General features: G+C 39.6%; 1 protein-coding gene across 1 annotated transcript in view; it reads right to left on the bottom strand.

Moving 5' to 3' along the window:
- Positions 1-2,646: 2,646 nt before the first annotated feature.
- Positions 2,647-22,205, bottom strand: part of LOC142244218 (1,25-dihydroxyvitamin D(3) 24-hydroxylase, mitochondrial-like) — a 61,487-nt gene continuing 41,928 nt past the window's right edge. The window contains exons 9-11 of the mRNA XM_075316422.1: positions 21,191-21,269; positions 16,387-16,584; positions 2,647-2,757 (exon numbers count right to left, since the gene is read on the bottom strand). Of these exons, the coding sequence (XP_075172537.1) occupies positions 2,647-2,757; positions 16,387-16,584; positions 21,191-21,269 (388 nt within the window). The remainder of the gene's footprint in view (positions 2,758-16,386; positions 16,585-21,190; positions 21,270-22,205) is intronic.

The raw sequence follows: 22,205 nt of genomic DNA, 5'->3' as shown, positions 1-22,205 counted from the left end.
TTCTCATGACAGGTTCCCTTTAAGGCAAAAAAGTGGAATATTCTGTAAAGGACAAGTCAATCATCAGATCTGAACCCCATCGAGCATGCATTTCACATGCTTAAGATAAAACTTAAGGTAGATAGACCCACAAACAAGCAACAACTAAAATCAGCTGCAATAAAAGTCTGGCAAAGCATTGCAAAGGAGGAAACCCAACGTTTAGTGATGTCCATGGATTTCAGACTTCAGGCAGTCATTGCCTGCAAAGGATCTCTATGAAGAATTAAAAAAGATCATTTTATTTATAGTAAAGTTGTCCAATTAATTTTGAGCCCCTGAAATGAGGAGATTTTGTAGAAAAATGGTTGCAATTCCTAAACATTTCATTGGATAATTTTGTTTAACCCTTTAATTAAACCTGAAAGTCTCCACTTATATTTCATCGCAGTTATTTCATTTTAAATAAAAAATAGAGACATGCAGAGCAAAAGTCACGAAGATTCGGTCACTGCCCAAATATTTCTGGACTTACAGAATGTAACAGTATATAATTTATTTTTGCGCTTCCTTATTCTATAAACAAATGTTATAATTCCTTGAATGATTCTGGAATAATGTATTATATGAGCTGTCTTAAATTCAAGCTCCACTTTCCAACTGATTTGTTTATTCATCTATATATGTCACATTTTTAAAAAGTTTTATTTATTTATTTTTAATAACAAATGTACTGTATATTGGATAGTCCTTAATGTGACTATTATATGCATCTACAAAATATTATATTTTTTTGTCAGTATTAATCACATTCATTATTCCCATTTTCTGAGATGTAGCAAAATTTCAGCTGTACTTATTTGTGACTTTAGATTTCTGATTCATTATATTGTGAAATGTGCACAGTAACACGGTTCCCCTGTATGTCCAGCAAAAGCGAACAGTTACATGACCCAAGAAGGCATTTTGCATAGTTGCAATTTCTCATCTTTAAATGATCTGTTGAGAAAACTGGATGACAATTTAATTGGCATGTGTCTACATAAATCTCCTAGTTATGGTCACTTTATCGCCCAACTGAATTGTCAATACCGGGGAGTCGTCACAGTTTGAGCATTGCATCGTTTGACAAAGTGGTAATGAATTTGACTAGAACCTTGAAAAAAAATCTTTTAACATACATACAATATCAAAACTATAACACACTCAGGAGAAAAATTGATTTTTATCTCTATTAAACCTTATAACTTTACATTTTCATAAGAAAAAATCTCTAATAATTATAATAAATTGATAAAATTAAAGAAAAGCTGCAGAAATACACTACTCACAAAAAGTCAGGGATATTTGGCTTTCGGGAGAAATTTCTGGAAAACGTAAAAAGTTATCACTACAGTGATTTTTTATCATGAAAGAAGGTTAGTTAAGTAAAAGCAGGTAACGTTGATTTCCTCATCTCAAACAATTTATTAAAATAAATGCCAGCAACAATGATGAGTATACCTCAAAAAAAATATTAATGGCTCAATAACTTGTCACGTGGCCTTGAGCATCAATTACAGCTTACAACAACGTCTCATTCTGTTCACAAGTTGATATATTGTCTGCTGAGGCATGGCATCACAGTCTTTTTGATGGGCGGTCCTCAGGTCATTCTGGGGTACAGAGCTACAAGCCTTTGCACGGCGACTTAGCTGATCCAATAGGTTTTCTAAGTGATTCAGATCTGGAGTAAGGGCAAGCCAATCCATTTGAGGAACCCCAGTCTTTAGCAGCTGTTCCCTTATGATGCGACCTTTATGACCTGGAGCACTTACAGCTGAGAGCATCCTGCCTAAAGAGTCGCAATGGCGAGGTACAGTTGATCAAATGTTAGAAGTTATCTTGGTCTCATGATGTCAAACTAAGAACAGCATAATCAGGAGAACTGTGTAAATACCAATTCTAATTGAACCCCAAAATTTATTGGGCAATTCAATGATTAAACACTTATTGTGAATATTGCCATTAAGCTCCTTGTTGGAGAACATCAAGTTGTGTAAAAAGTACTGAAACATTAAACAGTTGGATGTGTGCATTTAGAGAAGGTCACATATTTATTTCACCGTAATAGGTTAAAGTATATTTTAGGATCATCCCGAAATTTCACCCGAAAGCCACATATCCCTAACTTTTTGTGAGTAGTGTAATTCAAAAAGCTAAACATCTTTTCACAACAATACTCTGGCACAATTTGAAACAGGGAAAACATTTGCACTGGCCAGATACGTATGTATTAGACCATAGGCACACACTGCATTTTTATGCATTTTTTTGGTGCAGTTTTGTCACAAAACTGCATACCTATCCTTATGCCAAAAAAAGTCAATGATAATTCTGAAGTGTTATGCAGTCCTTGCAGAAAAAAAATCTGTAACGTCAGTTCTTGGTGCGTTTTTGCCTGTGTTGTTCAACCTTTCCACCCATTGAAATCATTATGAAAGATGCATGGCAAAAAATGCATCAAAAACGCATAAAAAATGCACCTCATTTTTGGTGCGTGTTTCAGCCAGAAGATGCAGATTTGGTGCAGAAAATTTTGGCACCAAATACTCAGCATGCGCATATAGTATTATACTCCTATAGCAGCAATCAGCAGGTACTAATGCACAGATTATGCTAAGGATTCTATCGCTTCTTAAAAACCACAGGCAGTTTCCGTGTAGGAATCATCATTCCAGAGGCGATGGCCTTCACTGGCTCCATATCAGTGGTGCTTATGTGAAAGTTCTGTAAAATCTAAGAGAAAAAAAATAACCTTTTAAATAATGTTGATTTTTTTAAGTATCTATAGCTAATTAGACATTTTTCGTAATTTCTTGATTTTACAACATAGCAAATGAGGATTGCTATTTAACAAATGTTTTATCTGATGTTCAAAATATATTTGTTATTTTTTGTTTTTAATTAGTTTTGGTGGTTTCAATTACTGTTTGCAGAGGTATATTAATTTCTACAACCTCACAGACCAACGCAGAATAAAGTATGTAATTCTTTATTTCTCACAGTCTTAGGCTCCCTTCACACGTCCGTGAAAAACCACGCACGTTTTTCACGAACGTGTCAGAGGTGCGTTTTGCCCTCCCTGAGCCGTGTTTATGGCACACGTGTATTCTCCGTGTGTTATCCGTGACAACACACAGAGAACGGGAACTTTCTGCCCACCTGTCCCTGGCATCGCTGTTCGTGGTGCTGATCTTCGGTCTCCGGTCCTGCCAACTCCACACTGCTGCTGCTTCTGGCCGCAGTGAAGTGAATATTCAATGAGCATAATGAGGTCGAAAGCAAGTGACAGCAGCGGCAGAGACAGGAGGGCTGGAGAAGGTGAGTAAAGTTTTTTTTTTTTCTCAAACACGTATGTTTTCTCCAGCACGTGTCACACGGAACACCTCCGCGTGGTCCGTTTGCATTCCGTGTGACACCCATGATGCTGGAGAAAAACAGACATGTTGATGTGTGGAGCACACGGGCACACATATGCTCCACATGTACACACGGTCCATGGCAGAACACGCACGTGTGTGTAGACCGATTGATTTTAATGGGTCTACGTGTGCCCGTGTCTCCGGTACGTGAGGAAATGGACCTAACACGTACCGGAGGCACGTGCATGTGAAGTGTGAGGCCTTAGTGTGAGATCACGCTCACATGTTCAGTATTTGGTCAGTATTTTACATCAGTGTTCATAAGCCAAAATCAGGAGTGGCGCAATTAGAGGAAAAGTTTAATAGAAACAGGTGCACCACTAAGTTCATATGTTCATAATGATACTTTGGAATGGATCCAGGAGCAATCAGTTGGCAAAAAAAGTTGTGCAAACAAATTTTTTTTGGCCATTTTGAAAAAGCAATCTTTGCAGTTATCCGTTTTTTTAACATGGGAGTCTATGGAAAATGGATCTGTTAACTGATTTATATTTAGCCATCCATTTTTCTTTCATTTATATAGGATCTGTTTTTCACTTACTGAATCAGTTTCAAATGAAGGCAGAAGACTAAATAGCAATCAGTTAACAGATCCATTTCTATAGAGTCCCATGTTAAAACAAGGATCCTGCAAAAGTAAATTTTTTCAAAACAGACAAAAAAGTTGTGCTTACAACCTTGTTTTGCCAATTACAGGACATGTAAAATACTGAACAAATACGTAACGTGTGAACATGGCCTCAAAATGTGTTTAGAGAAGAAGGAAAGGGAAAAAAAGAACATTGGTTTCAATTTTAGAACAAAAAAGTACAGGTGACTTGGCCGTCAGGGCTTATTTCAAATAAGCGACAGGGTCAGTTCTTCACATTGTATAAGATTTATAGGCTACATTGAAATCTAGAAGTTTTATTATTTTTTTGTGCTTTTCCAATATTTAAGCATAAATAATAATTGAAAAAGAGCATGACAGTTCATTCTCAGAGTTTGTTCACACGACATCTTTTTCCGTGTTTTAAAACGTCTGATTTTTAATAGGAGAACATCAGATAAAAGGAGATATTCCTAGAATTTTGTGACTCTAAATTGTCTTATTTTAGTGTTTCCTAATCACTTTTTCAATGCTTTTGTTCTATGAGTCATTTTTTGGGAATTTCTTCAGTGTTCTTTATCTTTTACTATAGTTTTCCAGACATTTTGTTTAACCCCTTAAGGACCAAGCCACTTTGTACTTTAATAACCGTTCCTCATTATTCAAATCTGACCAGCGGCAATCTATGAGGTAAAAATTCTGAAACTTTTAAACTTATTCAGAGATTCGGATATTGTTTTTTTTCAACACATGTTGTACTTCATGATAGTGGTGAAGATCGTTTGATATTATTTGTGCTTGTTATGAAAATATCAAAAATTTCCAAACTTTGAATTTTTATGCCCTTAAACTAGAACGTTATTCCACAGAAAATAGTTAATAAATAACATTTACCACATGTCTACTTTACATCCGCACTATTTTTGAAACCTATTTTTTTTCTGCTAGGAAGTTAAGGGTTAAAAGTTTACTGGCACTTTCTAATTTTTCCAAGAAAATTTACAAAACTAATTTTTTATGGACCACATCAAATTTCAAGTGACTTTGAGTGGCTTATGTGGCAGAAAATAGCAAACAGTGACACCAATTTAAAAATGTCACCCCTTAAAATGCTCAAAACTACATTTAAGAAGTTTATAGTAGACAAATTTGGATTTAAAAAATGTTTTATTTGGACACAGTAAAGCTTTCAAATTTACTACTAGATTTCCATAGCCGCTGGACTCCTTTGCTTGTTTCAACCCCAAACACATCTCCATGATGATCGCTGCCTTGCTAAAGAAACTAAGCATAAAGTGCAAGATCTAAACTCTATTAGGAATCTGTGCAGCATCCTCAAATGGAAATTGGAGGAAAAGAAGGTTTCTAACATCCACCAGTGTCGTGGAAGAGGATTACAGTAACTCCTGTGAAGCTCTAGTGAACATCTTGCCCAAGAGAGTTAAGGCAGTGCTTGAAAATAATGGTGGCCACACAAAATATTGACACTTTGTGTAAAGTTTGGTCATTTTCACTTAGAGGTGTACACACCTTTGTTGCCAATGGTTTAAACATTAATGGCAGTGTTGAGCTGGCTGCTTTCACACATCAGTTTTTTGGCATCAGGCACAATCCGGCGAAAAAACTGATGTGACGGATCTGGCGAAATACGGATCAGTTGCATCAGTTTTTTCCATCAGTTGCTTCAGTTTTTTTATGGATCCGTTGTGATACTGAGCATGCTCATTTCAAAAAAACGGATCTGGCGGCCATATCCTGTTTTTTGCCGCATTACGCCAGATCCGGCGTGCATAGGCTTCCATTATAAAACACACCGTATGGCGCCGGATCCGGCACGATGCAGTTTTTCGCCGGATACAAAAACGTTTCCCTCAGCGTTCCATCCGGCCATCGGACAAGCAAATTTTGCCGAATCCAGCAAAAGCCGGATGGAATGCAAGGCCATCCGGTACAATCCGGCGCTAATAGAAGTCTTCTAATAGAAGGTTTTTCAGGTTTTTGCCGTATTGTGCCTGATGGAAAAAAACTGATGTGTGAAAGCAGCCTTAGTTAGAGGGCAAAATAAATATCAGCGGTGAGAAAGGGGATAATACATCACTTTTAATATATTTATCGTTTTAAAAAAATTGCATAGTGCTGCAATTTATAAAAAAAAAATTTTGTGCAAACAAATGACACATCATTCATGTCCAAAAGTACCAACATAGATAGTGTTAGAGCCCCCCAATGGTAGCCGTCAATAATAATTACCAGATGGGTACCGAGGTGGTTCAACACCCAAATCAGTGTCCAAGATTCATAGACACTGTAAAGTAATAACTGCTATGAACCGGATAAGCAGGGCATAGACCTGTGATCCTGTCTGTTAGTTAGGTCTTGCCTGTTACTTATTACATCCGGTTAATCATACATCATGCAATGATACAAAAGAAAAGGATTGACCCTAGAGTCTAACCACTTGTATTTTGGGTCTCCATATATGCATCTTTAGCCCTTCACCTATAGCATCTCCCCTGATGAATCCTGGAGGAGGAAACGCATCGGGAGGCTCCATGGTGATAAATCTTTAGGGTCAATCTATCCAGGGTCAGTTTGGGACGGCCCTTGTAAGGGCTGCAGCTAATGGGGTTTGAGGGTTCAGCTAGTTCCTGCCAGGGAGAGAGCTCCTGCCCGGCTATGGACAGCAACCCGAATTATCTATTTTGATGACCCCCTTCATACAACTGACCTGTACCTACAACTGGGTGAGACCAATCCTTTTCTTTTGTATAATTGCATGATTAACCGGATGTAACAAGCAACAGGCAACGATTATACATATATATCTACTGATGTAACCATACTCTGAACTAAATCCAGGAAACACCATTGTGATCTTGAATTGATTTTTTTGTTAGACAACGGTCGGCAATTCTGGTGTTTACATGTATGGTCAAAAACCTGTCTCTTAGGGGATTCACTAACTCCATACTGAATATTACACTGGTGCGTCATTATGGGAGGTTTGGTTCCCACTGGAATATATCCTCCTATGACCCTAACCTAACTAACAGACAGGATCACAGGTCCATGCCCTGCTTATTCGGTTCATAGCAGTTATTACTTTACAATGTCTATGAATCTTGGACACTGATTTGGGTGTTGAACCCCCTCGGTACCCATCTGGTAATTATTATTGATGGCTACCATTGGGGGGCTCTAACACTATCTATGTTGGTCCTTTTGGACGTGAATGATGTTTCATTTGTTTGCACAAATTTTTTTTTTATAAATTGCAGCACTACGCAATTTTTTTAAAACGATAAATATATTAAAAGTTATGTATTATCCCCTTTCTCACTGCTGATATTTATCTTAATTTTGAGAGGAAACTTAGGAACGGTTTCCATCATCTGTTTCTTTACTGCTGGTATTCCTTAGTTAGAGGGCACAACAAGTTTACACTGTTATATAACCTGTACACTGACTACTTTACATATTTTCAGTACTGTAACTTGAAATGCTATAATAAAATATTTACAAAAATGTGAGGGGTGTATTCACTTTGTGATGTACTGTATATATCATATGTATTTACATGTTCATTAGGCTTGTACATTGCTGTCAGACCAAGAAAGAGAAACCTGGGAAAAAAAGTGTAGAGGATAAAATATATTTTGCAGATCAATGTAATGCTTGAAGTTGTTGTCCGGTATTTGTATCTTGATTGATTGCCTATCATCTGTCTCCTGCCGCTATTCCATCCGATGATCGCTGAATCCTCCCGGTGACCGGCACTGCCAGCAGAGAAGCAGGACCTATCGTGACGTCAAAATAGCCATGTGATCAGTCATGTGGCTATTATCTCATTGGCTACAGACTGGTCACATGACCATGACGCGTCATGTAGGACCTGCGAGTGCATCTCTCCGGTACACGGTGCACATTTGTGTATCGCCGTGTACCGGCGATATGCTCTAGCACACGGTCGACTCCCCGTTCCGTTAGGGACCGGCTGACACAGCCGGTCATTAACGGAGATCACCGTTGACATAGCAACGCAGTTAGCGGTGACGTCACCGCGGCTCCGGGAGCACCGTTGCTATGGTAACGCGTCTGTAAGCGTTACCGCTGTTACCGCTAGCAGCACAGATCATTCATGGAGTGAAGGCTGCACGCTGCTTCCCGATTGTAGTGAGGATTGTAGTGAGGATGAGGTGCCCCAGCTCATCAAGTGATGGGCTGGGGCACCTCATCCTCACTACAATCCTCACTACTACTACACTAGTGAGGATTGTAGTGAGGATGAGGTGCCCCAGCTCATCAAGTGATGGGCTGGGGCACCTCATCCTCACTACTATCATCACTACTACTACACTAGTGAGGATTGTAGTGAGGATGAGGTGCCCCAGCTCATCAAGTGATGGCCTGGTGCACCTCATCCTCACTACAATCGTCACTACAATCCTGAAGTGCAGTTTCTTCAAATTCATTTAAAGGCACTTTGAACGCTGAAATTGCTGCTTATAATTCAAGCCTCTATTAAAAACCTCTTATCAGCGCTGGTTTATTGGGGATTTATTGGGCTGACAGGGGGTAATAAAGATGGAGTCTCTAATGTGTCTGTGTATTTATTTCTATTAAAGTATTTTTTCTCTGTGTGGTGTCTTTTTTTAACCCTTTATTGGAGATTCTTAATGGCCGGGTCAAACGTGCCTGACATTAAGAATCTCTGGCTTAATACTGGCTAGTAAAACAAAGCCAGTATTAACTCATGATTACCCAACAAGCCACCCGGCTCCAGGGCTGTTGGAAGAGTTGGATACAGCGCCAGATGATGGCGCTTCTATGAGAGCGCCATTTTCTGGGATGGCTGCGGACTGAAATTCGCAGCAGAGGCGCCCAGAAACCTCGGGCTAACCTGTGCTGCGGATTCCAATCCCCAGCTGCCTAGTTGTACCTGGCAAAGCCCACGTCATTTGTTTTTTAATTATTTCATGAAATAATTAAAAAAAACGGGCTTCCCTATATTTTTGGTTCCCAGCCGGGTACAAATAGGCAACTGGGGGTTGGAGGCAGCCCGTGGCTGCCTGCTGTACCTGGCTAGCATACAAAAATATGGCGAAGCCCACGTCTTTTTTGGTGGGCAAAAAACTTCTGCATACAGTCCTGGGTGGAAAAAGATAAAAGGTTGCCCAGCTCACCTATATAATGGAAGCCAAAAAATCCTGGATTGTGCACGGGGAAGAGAAGGTAAGCAAATCCATGTAGAAATGATGAGGAGAGGATTCATCAGCACAGAAATCCAGGCAACTTGTATCTTTAAAATGAAGATTCTTTATTCACATATTGTTAAAAAGTCCATGTTATGGTAGTCAAGCCCATGTTAGAGAGGACGCGTTTCGAACATCCAGTTCTTATTCAGTCTCTAAACCATCTAGTCACAGGACTGTTTAAAAAGGGCTAACCCAAACACGTGGTCAAATGGATAGAGAGAGCATAGTAATTGCAAAAAAGTTAACCCCTTAAGGTTAAACAATTCATATAATAATTTGACACATATATACATATACAATAATGAACAGATTTAATATGCAAACATAAGTTCATTCCTTTTATTCAAACCCATAGGGAATCTTGTGCCCAATAGAAAAATCCATTTTATTTCTCTTTGAAAGAGGATATCTTTTAAGTTTCCACCTCTTTTGGGTAATTTAACTTTTTCAATGGCATTGACTTTCATGCCTTTAAAATTACCAGCATGTGCGTCGCGGAAATGCTGAGACGCACCTGATAATTTTCTAGTGGTGGCATTATTCACATCATAGATGTGTTCTGATATCCTCTTTCTGAGTGGGCGACAAGTACTCCCTACATATTGTAACTGGCAAGTTGTACAGGAGATCAAATAAACTACATGGTCTGAACTGCAGTTTATTAGGGACGTTATTTCATAAGTTTTTTTGTCCGTGTATGAAGAAATGTTTTTTACACTTGACATATAGCCACAAAGTCCACAGGTTTTGTGGCCACATTTATAAGAACCTATGCTAGGCAACCAATTGCCGGTGTTTTTTCCCCATTAGAAAAACCGCATCTATTTAAGTGATCATAATAGTTTTTACTATACATGGTGGAAAAAACAACCCAGAAGGAATTGCCGGTTGTTTTTTCCACCATGTATAGTAAAAACTATTATGATATAACTAGAATTATCAAAAAATACTTACCCATTTTATCCACAGACGATACTTTGTATCAAATTTTGAAAGATGGTGTCAAATTTGTCTCAAAAAGAAACATCACTTTGGGATCTATTTTATCACCTAGTGATCACTTAAATAGATGCGGTTTTTCTAATGGGGAAAAAAACACCGGCAATTGGTTGCCTAGCATAGGTTCTTATAAATCTGGCCACAAAACCTGTGGACTTTGTGGCTATATGTCAAATGTAAAAAACTTTTCTTCATACACGGACAAAAAAACTTATGAAATAACGTCCCTAATAAACTGCAGTTCAGACCATGTAGTTTATTTGATCTCCTGTACAATTTGCCAGTTACAATATGTAGGGAGTACTTGTCGCCCACTCAGAAAGAGGATATCAGAACACATCTATGATGTGAATAATGCCACCACTAGAAAATTATCAGGTGCGTCTCAGCATTTCCGCAACGCACATGCTGGTAATTTTAAAGGCATGAAAGTCAATGCCATTGAAAAAGTTAAATTACCCAAAAGAGGTGGAAACTTAAAAGATATCCTGTTTCAAAGAGAAATAAAATGGATTTTTCTATTGGGCACAAGATTCCCTATGGGTTTGAATAAAAGGAATGAACTTATGTTTGCATATTAAATCTGTTCATTATTGTATATGTATATATGTGTCAAATTATTATATGAATTGTTTCACCTTAAGGGGTTAACTTTTTTGCAATTACTATGCTCTCTCTATCCATTTGACCAAGTGTTTGGGTTAGCCCTTTTTAAACAGTCCTGTGACTACATGGTTTAGAGACTGAATAAGAACTGGATGTTCGAAACGCGTCCTGTCTAACATGGGCTTGACTACCATAACATGGACTTTTTAACAATATGTGAATAAAGAATCTTCATTTTAAAGATACAAGTTGCCTGGATTTCTGTGCTGGTGAATCCTCTCCTCATCACTCCTGGATGGAGTATGCTGAGCCTTGTAGTTCTGCAGCTGCTGTCTGCTCTTCTCCATACAGACAGACAGCAGCTGCAGAACTACAAGGCTCAGCATACTCCATCCAGGACTGTATGCAGAAGTTTTTTGCCCCCTGAAAAAATTATGTGGGCTTTGCCATATTTTTGTATGCTAGCCAGGTACAGCAGGCAGGTACGGCTGCCCCCAACCCCCAGTTGCCTATTTGTACCCGGCTAGGAACCAAAAATAAAGGGAAGCCCTTTTTTTATTATTTCATGAATTTCATGAAATAATTAGAAAACAAATGACGTAGGCTTCGCCCCATTTTTGTGTCCAGCCAGGTACAACTAGGCAGCTGGGGATTGGAATCCGCAGCACAGGTTGGCCTGAGCTTTCTGGGCCCCACTGCTGTGAATTGCAGTCTGCAGCCGCCTCAGAAAATGGCATTTTCATAGAAGCGCCACCTTCTGGCGCTGTATCCAACTCTTCCAGCACCTGCCTGCTATACCTGGCTAGCATACAAAAATAAGACGAAGCTCACGTCCTTTTTTTGTAGTTTTTTGGCAAAAAAAATAAAAAATGCTTCCCTGAATTTTCCATTGCCAGTGAAGGTAACACCAAGCAGTGGGGGTTAGCAGCCAGTAGCTGCTTGGATTACCCTTAGCTAGCAATACAAAAAATGCAGTGGGAGCCCATATATATTTTTTTTAATTATTTATTTAAATAACTAAAAACAAAATGGGCTTCCCTGTATTTTGATTGCTGGACATCACAGTGCTGTAAAAATAAATCTTTAAAAAAAATGACGTAGCGCTCCGCGGTATTTTTGATTCTCAGCGCAGATAAAGCAGACAGCTATGGGTTCCCACCCCCATATGCCTGCCGTTACCTTGGTTGGCAATCAAAATACAGGGAAGCCCATTAATTTTTTCTATTTAAAAAATAGTTAAAAAAAAAAATGACGTTGGGTCCCCCCATATTTGATAGCCAGCTAGGGTAAAGCAGACGGCTGTAGCCTGAAAACCACAGCTGGCAGCTTTACCGTGGTTGGGGATCCAATGTGGAGGTCCCCCCAGGCTCTTTTTTTATAATTATTTTATAAATATTAATAATTACACAAAAAAAGTAGGGTCCCCCCCAAATTGGATCACCAGCCAAGGTAAAGCGGACAGCTGTGGTCTGGTATTCTCAGGGTGGGAAGGTCCATAGTTATTGGGCCTTCACAGCCTAAAAATAGCAGGCCGCAGGCACCCCAGACGTGGCGCATCCACTAGATGCGTCAATCCTGGCGCTTCACCCCAGCTCATCCCGTGCCCTGGTGTAGTGGCAAACGGGGTAATAAATCGGGTTGATACTAGCTGTAAAGTCACCTGAGATCAAGCCCAGCAGTTTGTGATGTCATGGCGTCTATTAGATACCCAACATCATAAACTGTCAGTACTAACAAAAAAAAAAAATCGACAAAAGAAATTTATTTGAAAAAACAGTCCCCACAACATTTCCTCTTTCACCAATTTATTGTAAGAAAAAAAATAAAGGGGTCCCACGACGACTCTGGACCGTCTAGAATAAGGGGGGGAGAAACTCAGGGAACGTATCCCCCATTTTCTAGGAGTGCGGACCCTTCATGTGAGGAGTGTGGGTGCAATGAATCTGCACTCACTCTCCCCGGGTCCACAGCAGCAGAGTCCATGTCGTAATGGTTGCTACCAAAGCTGCAATGCCCTACTCATGAGGTAAGGGCATGCCTAAGCAGGAGAACTACTGTAGAGGAAGCTCTGCTCACTGGTATATAGGTGCTCAGAGGTAATAATAGATAAAATTAGTGAGTAACCTCGGCACTCTAAATCTCCCAGACTAAGTCAATAAGTCACAACGGATAGTAATGCAAAATCACTCTTTATTGGTCCGTATTAAGAAAAAAAATTTTTTCATAAGCATATATGTTTTTGTCCAAAACAAGTTACAAATGACGTTTCGGCCTGAGCCTTCGTCAGATTGGACTTATCTGCATGTAATCCTGAAAAATGACAATAATCAGTATCACATAAGAGTGAGAGAACAATAACATAAACTCGAACAATGTAGAGGTACAATTGGGATGCAGCAAAAAAATTGCAACACAGCAAGAAATGAAACACATGATACAAATGTCATAATACAGTACAAGGACAATATAGTAATGACAAATATGGGGTCAGAGTAGGCTTAGACAGCTCTAGTACGAAAGAGATGTCAATCATAAAGTAACATGTGCAGTAGGTGTAGAGCTACACTTTGCATGGCAGAGCTAATGGGTAGACCGACCATAGAAAAAGAACGGAGAAAAAGTGGAGAAAAAATGGAGAAAAAGTGGAGAAAAAGTGGATAAAAAGTGTAGAAAAAATGGAGAAATAGTGGAGAAAAAGTGGAGAAAAAGTGGAGAAAAAGTGGAGAAAAGGTGGAGAAGTGGAGAAGAAGTGTTTGTTCATGCCAGATGGGAGATAAATAATTTTTTACCGGCGCTGTCATTTACTGTAACGTGATCATCGGTGTATGGTGTATACCTGTGATCACGTGAGCGGGAACCAGAAAAACCGTCCTGAATCATGATCTCCAGGGTCTCAGCTAGCCCTGAAACCCCGGAGATTTTCTGACGCCAGGGGGGCGTTATTCACTTATTTCTGCCTGCTGTTTATAAACGGCAGATCAGAATAAGGCTACATTAACACGACCGATCCATTTTTGCGGTCTGCAAAAAACAGTCCGTTTTTTTTCATGGGTGCATCCGTGTGGCATCCGTTTCCGTTCCGTAGACGGTCCATATGTCATCTGTTTGTCATCCGTGTGCCTTCCGTTTTTTTTTGTGTACTGCAAAAACACTGAAGGAGGGTAAATGCATAAATTTACCCAGGATCCATAGCTTCATCCTACATGAGGCAGTCACATGTTCACTCCAGTGCCATTTTCTACTGCTTTTCACAGCGTAGAGCGCTCTGGTGATTTTCTTGTGCTTGTGCACTTCATATCAGTCTTTTCTGTCATTATAATGGCAGAAATACACATAATGTCCCACTCTCCTGCATTTTGTAATTGTGCACCCTTTGGTGCCTTTCATGTGGCACTAAGGGGTGCTTAGCTTTGTATTTAGCCAAAAAAATGAAAAAAAAAAAATGACGTAGGGTTCCCCCTAGTTTTGTAGCCAGCTAGGGTAAAGCAGACGGCTGCAGCCTGCAGACCACAGCTGGCAACCTCACCTTGGCTGGTAATCCAAAACTGAGGGCACCCCACGCTGTTATTTTAAATTAAATAAATAATTAAAAAAAAAAAACACGTAGGGGTCCCCCCAAAATTGGATCACCAGCCAAGGTAAAGCAGACAGCTGGGGTCTGATATTCTCAGACTAAGGAGGTCCATGGTTATTGGACTCTCCCCAGCCTAAAAATAGTAGGCCGCAGCCGCCCCAGAAGTGGCGCATCCATTAGATGCGCCAATCCTGGTGCTTCACCCCAGCTCATCCCGCGCCCTGGTGCGGTGGCAAACGGGGTAATATATGGGGTTAATACCAGATGTGTAATGTCACCTGGCATCAAGCCCTGGGGTTGGTGAGGTCAGGCGTCTATCAGATACCCGACATCACCAACCCAGTCAGTAATAAAAAAAAATAGACGACAAACACATTTTTACTTGAAAAATCACTCCCCAAAACATTCCCTCTTTAACCAATTTATTAGAAAGAAAAACAAATCCAGGTCTGGTGTAATCCAAGGGGTTGCCATGATGATGCACACTGTCCCAGTCAATGAAGAGCAGAATGTTCCCCATTGGCTGGGAGAGCAATGTAGTGACCTGAGCTAACATCAATGGGTCAGCCTAGGTCACTGCAGGGGATGACAAGTGCTGCTCTCAGCAAGGTACATTACCTGCGCTGATCTCCAGCACACTGACAGCACCTGTCACTGAGTTCAATGACCTTCACAGCCAAGTATCGCGAGAGGCCCGTGACGTCACCGCTAGTCAGTCTCGGGTCGGAAGCGAGAGGTGATGTGACAAGCGGCGGCCATGGAGGACAGTGACAGCGCTGAGGTCGGGATGGCGGGACTTCATCACCGCAGGTAAGCCGAGCGGGACCATGTGTGCAGAGTGTGTGTGTGTGTGTGTGTGTGTGTATGTATGTGTACATGCCGCGGGCAGGAGGGGGCGTCGTGAGCTAAGCAGGGAAGTGTGGGCTTCCTGCACGTAACTAGGATAAACATTGGGTTACTAACCAAAGCGCTTTGCTTGGATACCCGATGTTTATCTTGATTACCAGCTTGTGGCAGGCTGCCAGCGATGGCTCCTGCACACTGTAGCTGTAAAAAGCCCTGCTTTTTGCTGCTAGAACCGTTCTCGAACGTATCTAGAACTATCGAGCTTTTGCAAAAAGCTCGAGTTCTAGTTCGATCTAGAACAGCCCCCAAAATCACTCGAGCCTCGAACTGGAGAACCTCGAACCGTGAACCGTGCTCAACTCTAGTGCTGACAGCAGCCAGGCATGCTCAATTGCAGAATAGAACAGCATAGCTTCCATCAACTGTATAGTAGCCTCAGTGGGATATGGCAGATCCACTCCTATTCTTTTGAATACGGGCACGCCAACTGATTTTGTGTTGATGAAAAAAAATCAATACAAAAATACAGGACAACCCCTTCTATTTAGCAAGACAAAAGAATAATTTCAAATCCATATATAATTGCCTAGTTATCCTTAATTTAACTAATGTGCTGGGATTATAATTTGTGACACCCACGAATATATCAGTATCACAAGTTTGGTATTAATTTCCTGAATTGTAAAGTGCCACTGGTTGATAAGTGCAGTCTTTCTCATAGACTACACAGCACCGCTGTTCTCAAAATGGCTGATAATGGAAAGTGATCGGCCTCTTGCAATTGAGAAGCAGTATAATTGGGAAAGCATTTTTTTCCAAATAGAGGATACATATTGACAGGCCTAGTCAAATTCCTCACATTCATTTACCATTGTGAGAATAGAAATTCTGGGCAGTCTGTTAAAAAGTCTATACTACTAGAGTGGGTTTTTCAAACTGTAATACTTAAATATTAGTAAGTGGCACAAAGGCAAAATTTACTTGGTAAAATAACTGAATATTTCCTATACTTTAATTGTCCTATATTTGGAAAATATAATGTATTACTAAAAAAAGAAAAAAAAAGCATGTTACCCAACAAAGAGTCAGCTGAATCTGTAATTCTGCCAGCCGTCGTCCAACACACATTCTTTTTCCAATACCAAAAGGTGTACTTGCAAATGGATTTAATATTGCTCTAGGTTTCATCCACCTTTCAGGTTTGTACAGTTGAGCATCAGGAAAGCAGTCGTTATTCCACATCATTGCATGAAAGTTAATCATCGCAATAGTCTAGGTAAAATAAAGCAAAACAAAAATGACATATTTACTCAATATGCAGAGAACTATTTATGAGTGAGCACAAAAGTGTTCAAGTGCTGGGTATTTGAATCGAGCATATCGAACACTCGGAAATGATTGACTCAATTACTGTGGAAAATAGGAGATAATGGGTGACTTGAGCATATTTTTCCCAAAGATGCTGGCTTTTACCTGCACTGAAACAGCCCCCAGTTACAAAAGTTGTCGTCATCTGCATGCAGTAGACAGCAGACATCTCTCGACAACGTCTGTTCAGTCTTCTGGCCATTACAGTCCCCGTCATCTAGATGCACCTGGCATCATCCAACAACTTCCATAACAAGTGCACCATCCAAATGTTCCCCCCAGCCAAAATCACTGTATGATTAGTACCAATCAAGTCCCCTTTATGAAAATTAAATCTCTCTCTTTTTTTGGAATGGAGCAACCACTCACACACTTCCATGTCCCTGTATGGTATACATATTTAGTACTGGGCAGCCAGCCTGATCGAGAAGTATACAAAACAAGAAAGCCTGCAGAGACACCATCACATGTTTCTCAATGCTGGCAGGAAACTAGCCAGGTCTTTAACCGAGAAGGAACAACCACGGGAAGGGCAGTCTCCAGTCAAGGAGATCACCTATGCCAAATATGGTATCTATCCACAGACAACTGTTTCAGGGTATTTGCCCCTCATCAGTGTGGAGTAGGAAACTGGCTAGTGGGAGCGATGCTTAGTAGAAGACTACATAAGCAAGGATGGTTGACCTTAGAGAGATCAACATCCAACACCGCGGAGACACCATCACATGTTTCTCAATGCAGTGATTCTAGAGCAATTCCCCCTGGGAAATATTCAAAACAAGAAAGTCTGCGTAGACACCATCACATGTTTCTCAACGCTGGCAGGAAACTAGCCAGGTCTTTCACCGGGTTGACCAGTTTATGGAGAAACTATGTTGTTCCACTTATTAATTATGGCCCCCAACAGTGCTCCCTGCAACTTTTATAAGTTTATAATTTTCAGTATGTTTAGTTTATAATTGTTGTTCAGTATGTTTTGCAACAAAAAGATTGCAAAGGTCTTGAGACAGCTCAGTAGTTTTACCCACTATGAGTTGTTTCTTGTTTGACACCTTTGCAATGACACACCTTTTGTTTTAGGCCATCAGTTGAACCAGCTTATATTGTTTTTCACTAAGTGGCAGGATTACTTTCTAATTGCTGATAGGTTTCAGCTAGTGTCATGATTTTGCTTTTTTTTGTGCACCTCTTTCTTTATGCGTTTAATTATTTTTCTCTGTCTCATTTCTCATTATTACACATAACGTAAATTATATACATCTATGGTTTGATTTCTTCGCATGTGTGAATTTGATAGGCTGTTACCGACATCTGTTGAGAAATTCATGTCACCTTTAAAAATAAAATTACTTAGAATATTGATAACGTGTTCAATACCTACTTCACCCACTTTATTTAATTGTCTATTTGGACATAACTGTTTATGCGATGGTTTTCCTTTCACTATTTGGACTTAAATGAACATTTGACTCAAACCAGGAAATGTGTTAACTCTTAAGCGGGCTTTACACACAGCGACATTGCTAGCAATGTCGCTGGTGAAATCACCCGCCTCTGATGGTTGTGCACCACGGGCAAATCTCTGCCCATAGCACACAATATCGATAACACCCCTCACACATACTTAGCTGCCAAACGACGTCACTATGGCCGGAGAACCACCTCCTTTCTAAGGGGGTGGTTCGTGCAGCGTCACAGCGGCGTCACTAAGAGGCCGCCCAATAGAAACGGAGGGGCGGAGATGAGCGACTGTAACATCCCGCCCACCTCCTTCCTTCCTCATTGCCTGTGGCCGCAGGTAAGCTGTAGTTCATCGTTCCTGCAGTGTCACACATAGCGATGTGTGCTGCCACAGGAACGGCGAACAACCTGCGTCCTGCAACAGCAACGATAATCGTGATTAAAATGACCGGACGACGATCAACGATTAGGTGAGTAATTTTGATTGTTTAACGGTTGTTCGTGCATTTCACACGCACCTCGTTAGCGATGTCGTTGCGTGTAAAGCCCACTTTAGATTAATGTCCTCTTATCCTTATACCAAGCAGCTTAATCAGGTTGCAATGGAATGACTTTCTAACAATGCTGAAGGAGTTCCCAGAAGTGCTGAACACTTGTTTGTTGCTTTGCATTTACTTCAGAGTCCAAATCACTCAAACTATCTCAGTTGAGTTGAAGTAAGGTAAGATTGGAGGCCATGTCATCTAAAACAGCCCTCCTTCCATCTTGTTCTTGGTCACTTCATTTTTAAATATCTTGGAAGTGTGTTTTTGATCATTGTCCAATTGCAACAGAAATGACCAGATGGGATGTGAGGAGTGGATGGGTCAGAGACATGAGTAGTAGCATAAAAATAAGGATTTTTTTAATTTTTTAAAAAAAATTGATGGCTATTTTGTTGAACACATATGAAAGTGATTTTAGTCAAATGCAGATTTTTGACACATTCGAGTAGAATACACTTCTACACAAATATATTCACTCATCTCTATTTGAAACACTTGCAGGTTTCCTAGGAGTGCATTTAATCCTTTCTGAGGATTTTAATACAAACGCAGCCTTATTAACGTTCAAGTGACCTCAGAATATTTGGTTAGGTGAAAATGGTTGGTAATTGATAGCGGTATTCAGGTGGTATGTATGGGTCTAATATTGTACATTTAAAGCAAGAAAGTGTGTAAAAAATATTACTTTTTTAGAACACGTACATTTTGTGAAGTCAATAATTGTCCAATATTCTGGAAAATAGAAATGTATTTTGTCTTTAAAAAAAAATAAAACATTATACAGTACTTTGCCTATCTGAAATGCCATAAAGGACAATTTCTTTGACACACAAACCTTGGTTTCAGAATTTTTCTTCAGAACCACAATAAGGGCAGAGGCGTATTAAACTGTCTTCCTTGTTTGTAGTGTATGATTAAAATGCTGTTATTTAGAAGTTATTAGTGCAGAATATCCCAGATCAATTAATTCACTGTCACACTGACAATGTAGGTACAGCACCACCCTACCAATTGAATCTTTGTATTATTATTCAGAGACTGACTCCACCATTCCCATTTAATATGTGCCCATTTTATAGTACACCAGAATCACATAAGGCCTTTTCCATCCCTATATGTAATGATCTGCATCCTCTGAATTCTTATCCCTAACCTGTAAAATCCTAAAATGGTGTTACTTGACTTGCCTTTTTGCTGGCACAAAATTTAAAACAACAAGAGGATAAACACACCACAGGCATCAGAAGGGCCATGGTGGAGCCAAAGACCCTACTCACAGTTTCATCCTCCAGTACCAGCCCAATACACGGAACTCCAAAACTTCTAATGACGACTTAATAAAAACAAGGCTACAGATTTTGTCACCAAAAAAATCTATTAAATCAGTATATATTTACCATCATGGCCATAGATTTAGTTTATCAAGCATGATCTTGATGACAAGTTATCCTTAAAGGAAAACTGTAACATTAAAAATGGTCAACATTTTTACATTGTTATATAGGTCGAAAAAAGACCTAGGTCCATTAGGTTCAACCTTCCTCCACCAATTATACATTTTGTCATTAAGTTATTTATAACCATTGCATGTACTGAGGAAATCATCCAGCCTTTTTTTAACAGCTGTTATACTATCTGCCACACCTTGTCACACCTCTTGTGGTAGGGCATTGCACAGTCTGACTCCTTTAACTGTAAAGAAACCTTTCTTATATAGTTGCCGGAAATGCCTTTCTTCCACTCGCAGTGTATGCCCCCTGGTCATTAGTATTGTCTTTGGAAGAAATAAGTCATGTGCCAGTCCTTTATATTGACCACACATGTATTTATACAATTAAATGAGATCTTCTCTGAGACGTTTTTTTCTAAGCTAAACAAATCTAACTTTTTCAACCTGTCATCATATGTGAGGCCTTCCATTCCTTGTAGTAGTCTAGTTGCCCTCCTTTAAACTGACTAACTTCTGAATGTCCTTTTTAAAATGTGGAGCCCAAAACTGGATCCCATATTCCAGATGTGGCCTTACAAGTGATTTATAGAGGGGTAACAATACATTGGGATCACGGGATCTAATCTCTCTTTTTATTCACCCTAAAATCTTGTTTGCATCTGCAGCTGCTGCTTAAGTAATAAATATGTTGTCCAAACACACTAATAAAATTATTAATTATATTTAGAAGTGCAGCTTATTAATGCATAGTTAATTTACATGTCTAATAATAATTAGAAGCAAGGTAAGCTTGATTTGAAATTAACCAAGTTTGGATTTGTCAGAATCTAAATTTCTTGGGAGTCGAATCACTCAAAGCAAACACAATAGATGCCACCATCTTACTAGAGTTATTTTAAGGCTGGGAAATGATGGGAACAAACTATAACATTTTCCTTCCTCCCTCTCTTATTTCTCACCAAATAATAAAAAAAAATCAAAAATGTTTGATTTCTCTTAAAGTGGCAATAAAGATGACACCACTGAAGACACTTGTAAGACAAGTGATACTTACGCCTTGCGGAATCAAATACCCTCCAAGGTTTGTGTCTTCATCCAGTGTTCGACTTGTAAAAGGCACCGTTGGTGTGAGTCTAAATCAAAGATATTTATGATTACAATACTATTTACAACTAAGTTTTAAATCAATTTGACTTGGGTAAAAGCACTTTTGCCACTATTAGAGCCATATATTTTCATAATATCAATATAATATTTCAAACCAATACAATAAGGAGTAAAAAACATTTAAGTTAAAACTATTTGGATATTTTAGTCAGATAAAAAAACCTCTATACATATAATCTGCAATCTATACATTTTACGATGTGTCTTTTTTTGCAGTTGCTGTGCCGTTAATAAACCTATGACTGCAAGGAGAAACTTTAGTAGAACTATTAAGGTACGGTACTTAAAGAGGTTGTCGCCTACTAGGGCATCCCCTTCTCATTCCTCAAGTTAACCCCATTAAAATAAAATGCCTACACTTACATCCTGTGCTAGCACCTTTCCAGGGGTGCCAGAACTTTCATTCCCGGGGCTCAGATGAGGTTGTGACTTCACATGAGTCATGCACCAAATCACCATCATCTTCTCTCTCTGCCTTCAGAAATATGAGTAATCAACAGGAAGTGAGAGCTGCAGCTTGTCGCTCACCTATAGTTGATCACTTATATGTCCAAACGTGGGGAAAAACAAGCCAGTGGTAAATTGATGTTGGGCTTTTGTGACGTCACAACCTCACATGAGCCTCTGGAATGCTATCGCTGAAACAGCTAAAACAGTGCCGACACGGAAGGTGAGTATAAGCTTTTTTATTTTAAGGGTTCTGAACAGAAAGAATGAGAAGGGTTGTTCAAGTAGTGGACAACCCTTTTAAGTCATTTAATTGCTCTACTAAACTTTACACTTGTAGTCACAGGCTTATTATATTTATAAGATACTAGGGAATTCTTACATATCAGCTGTAATCTCAAAAGTCATCCCTTTCCTAAAGGTAGTAGCTCCTACTGTATAAGTTCCACTTTTTA

The sequence above is a fragment of the Anomaloglossus baeobatrachus genome, chromosome 6 (assembly GCF_048569485.1).
Source record: "Anomaloglossus baeobatrachus isolate aAnoBae1 chromosome 6, aAnoBae1.hap1, whole genome shotgun sequence".
Lineage (NCBI taxonomy): Eukaryota > Metazoa > Chordata > Amphibia > Anura > Aromobatidae > Anomaloglossus > Anomaloglossus baeobatrachus.
Note: the sequence above shows the minus strand (reverse complement) of the source record. Positions and strands in the feature narration are given on the sequence as shown.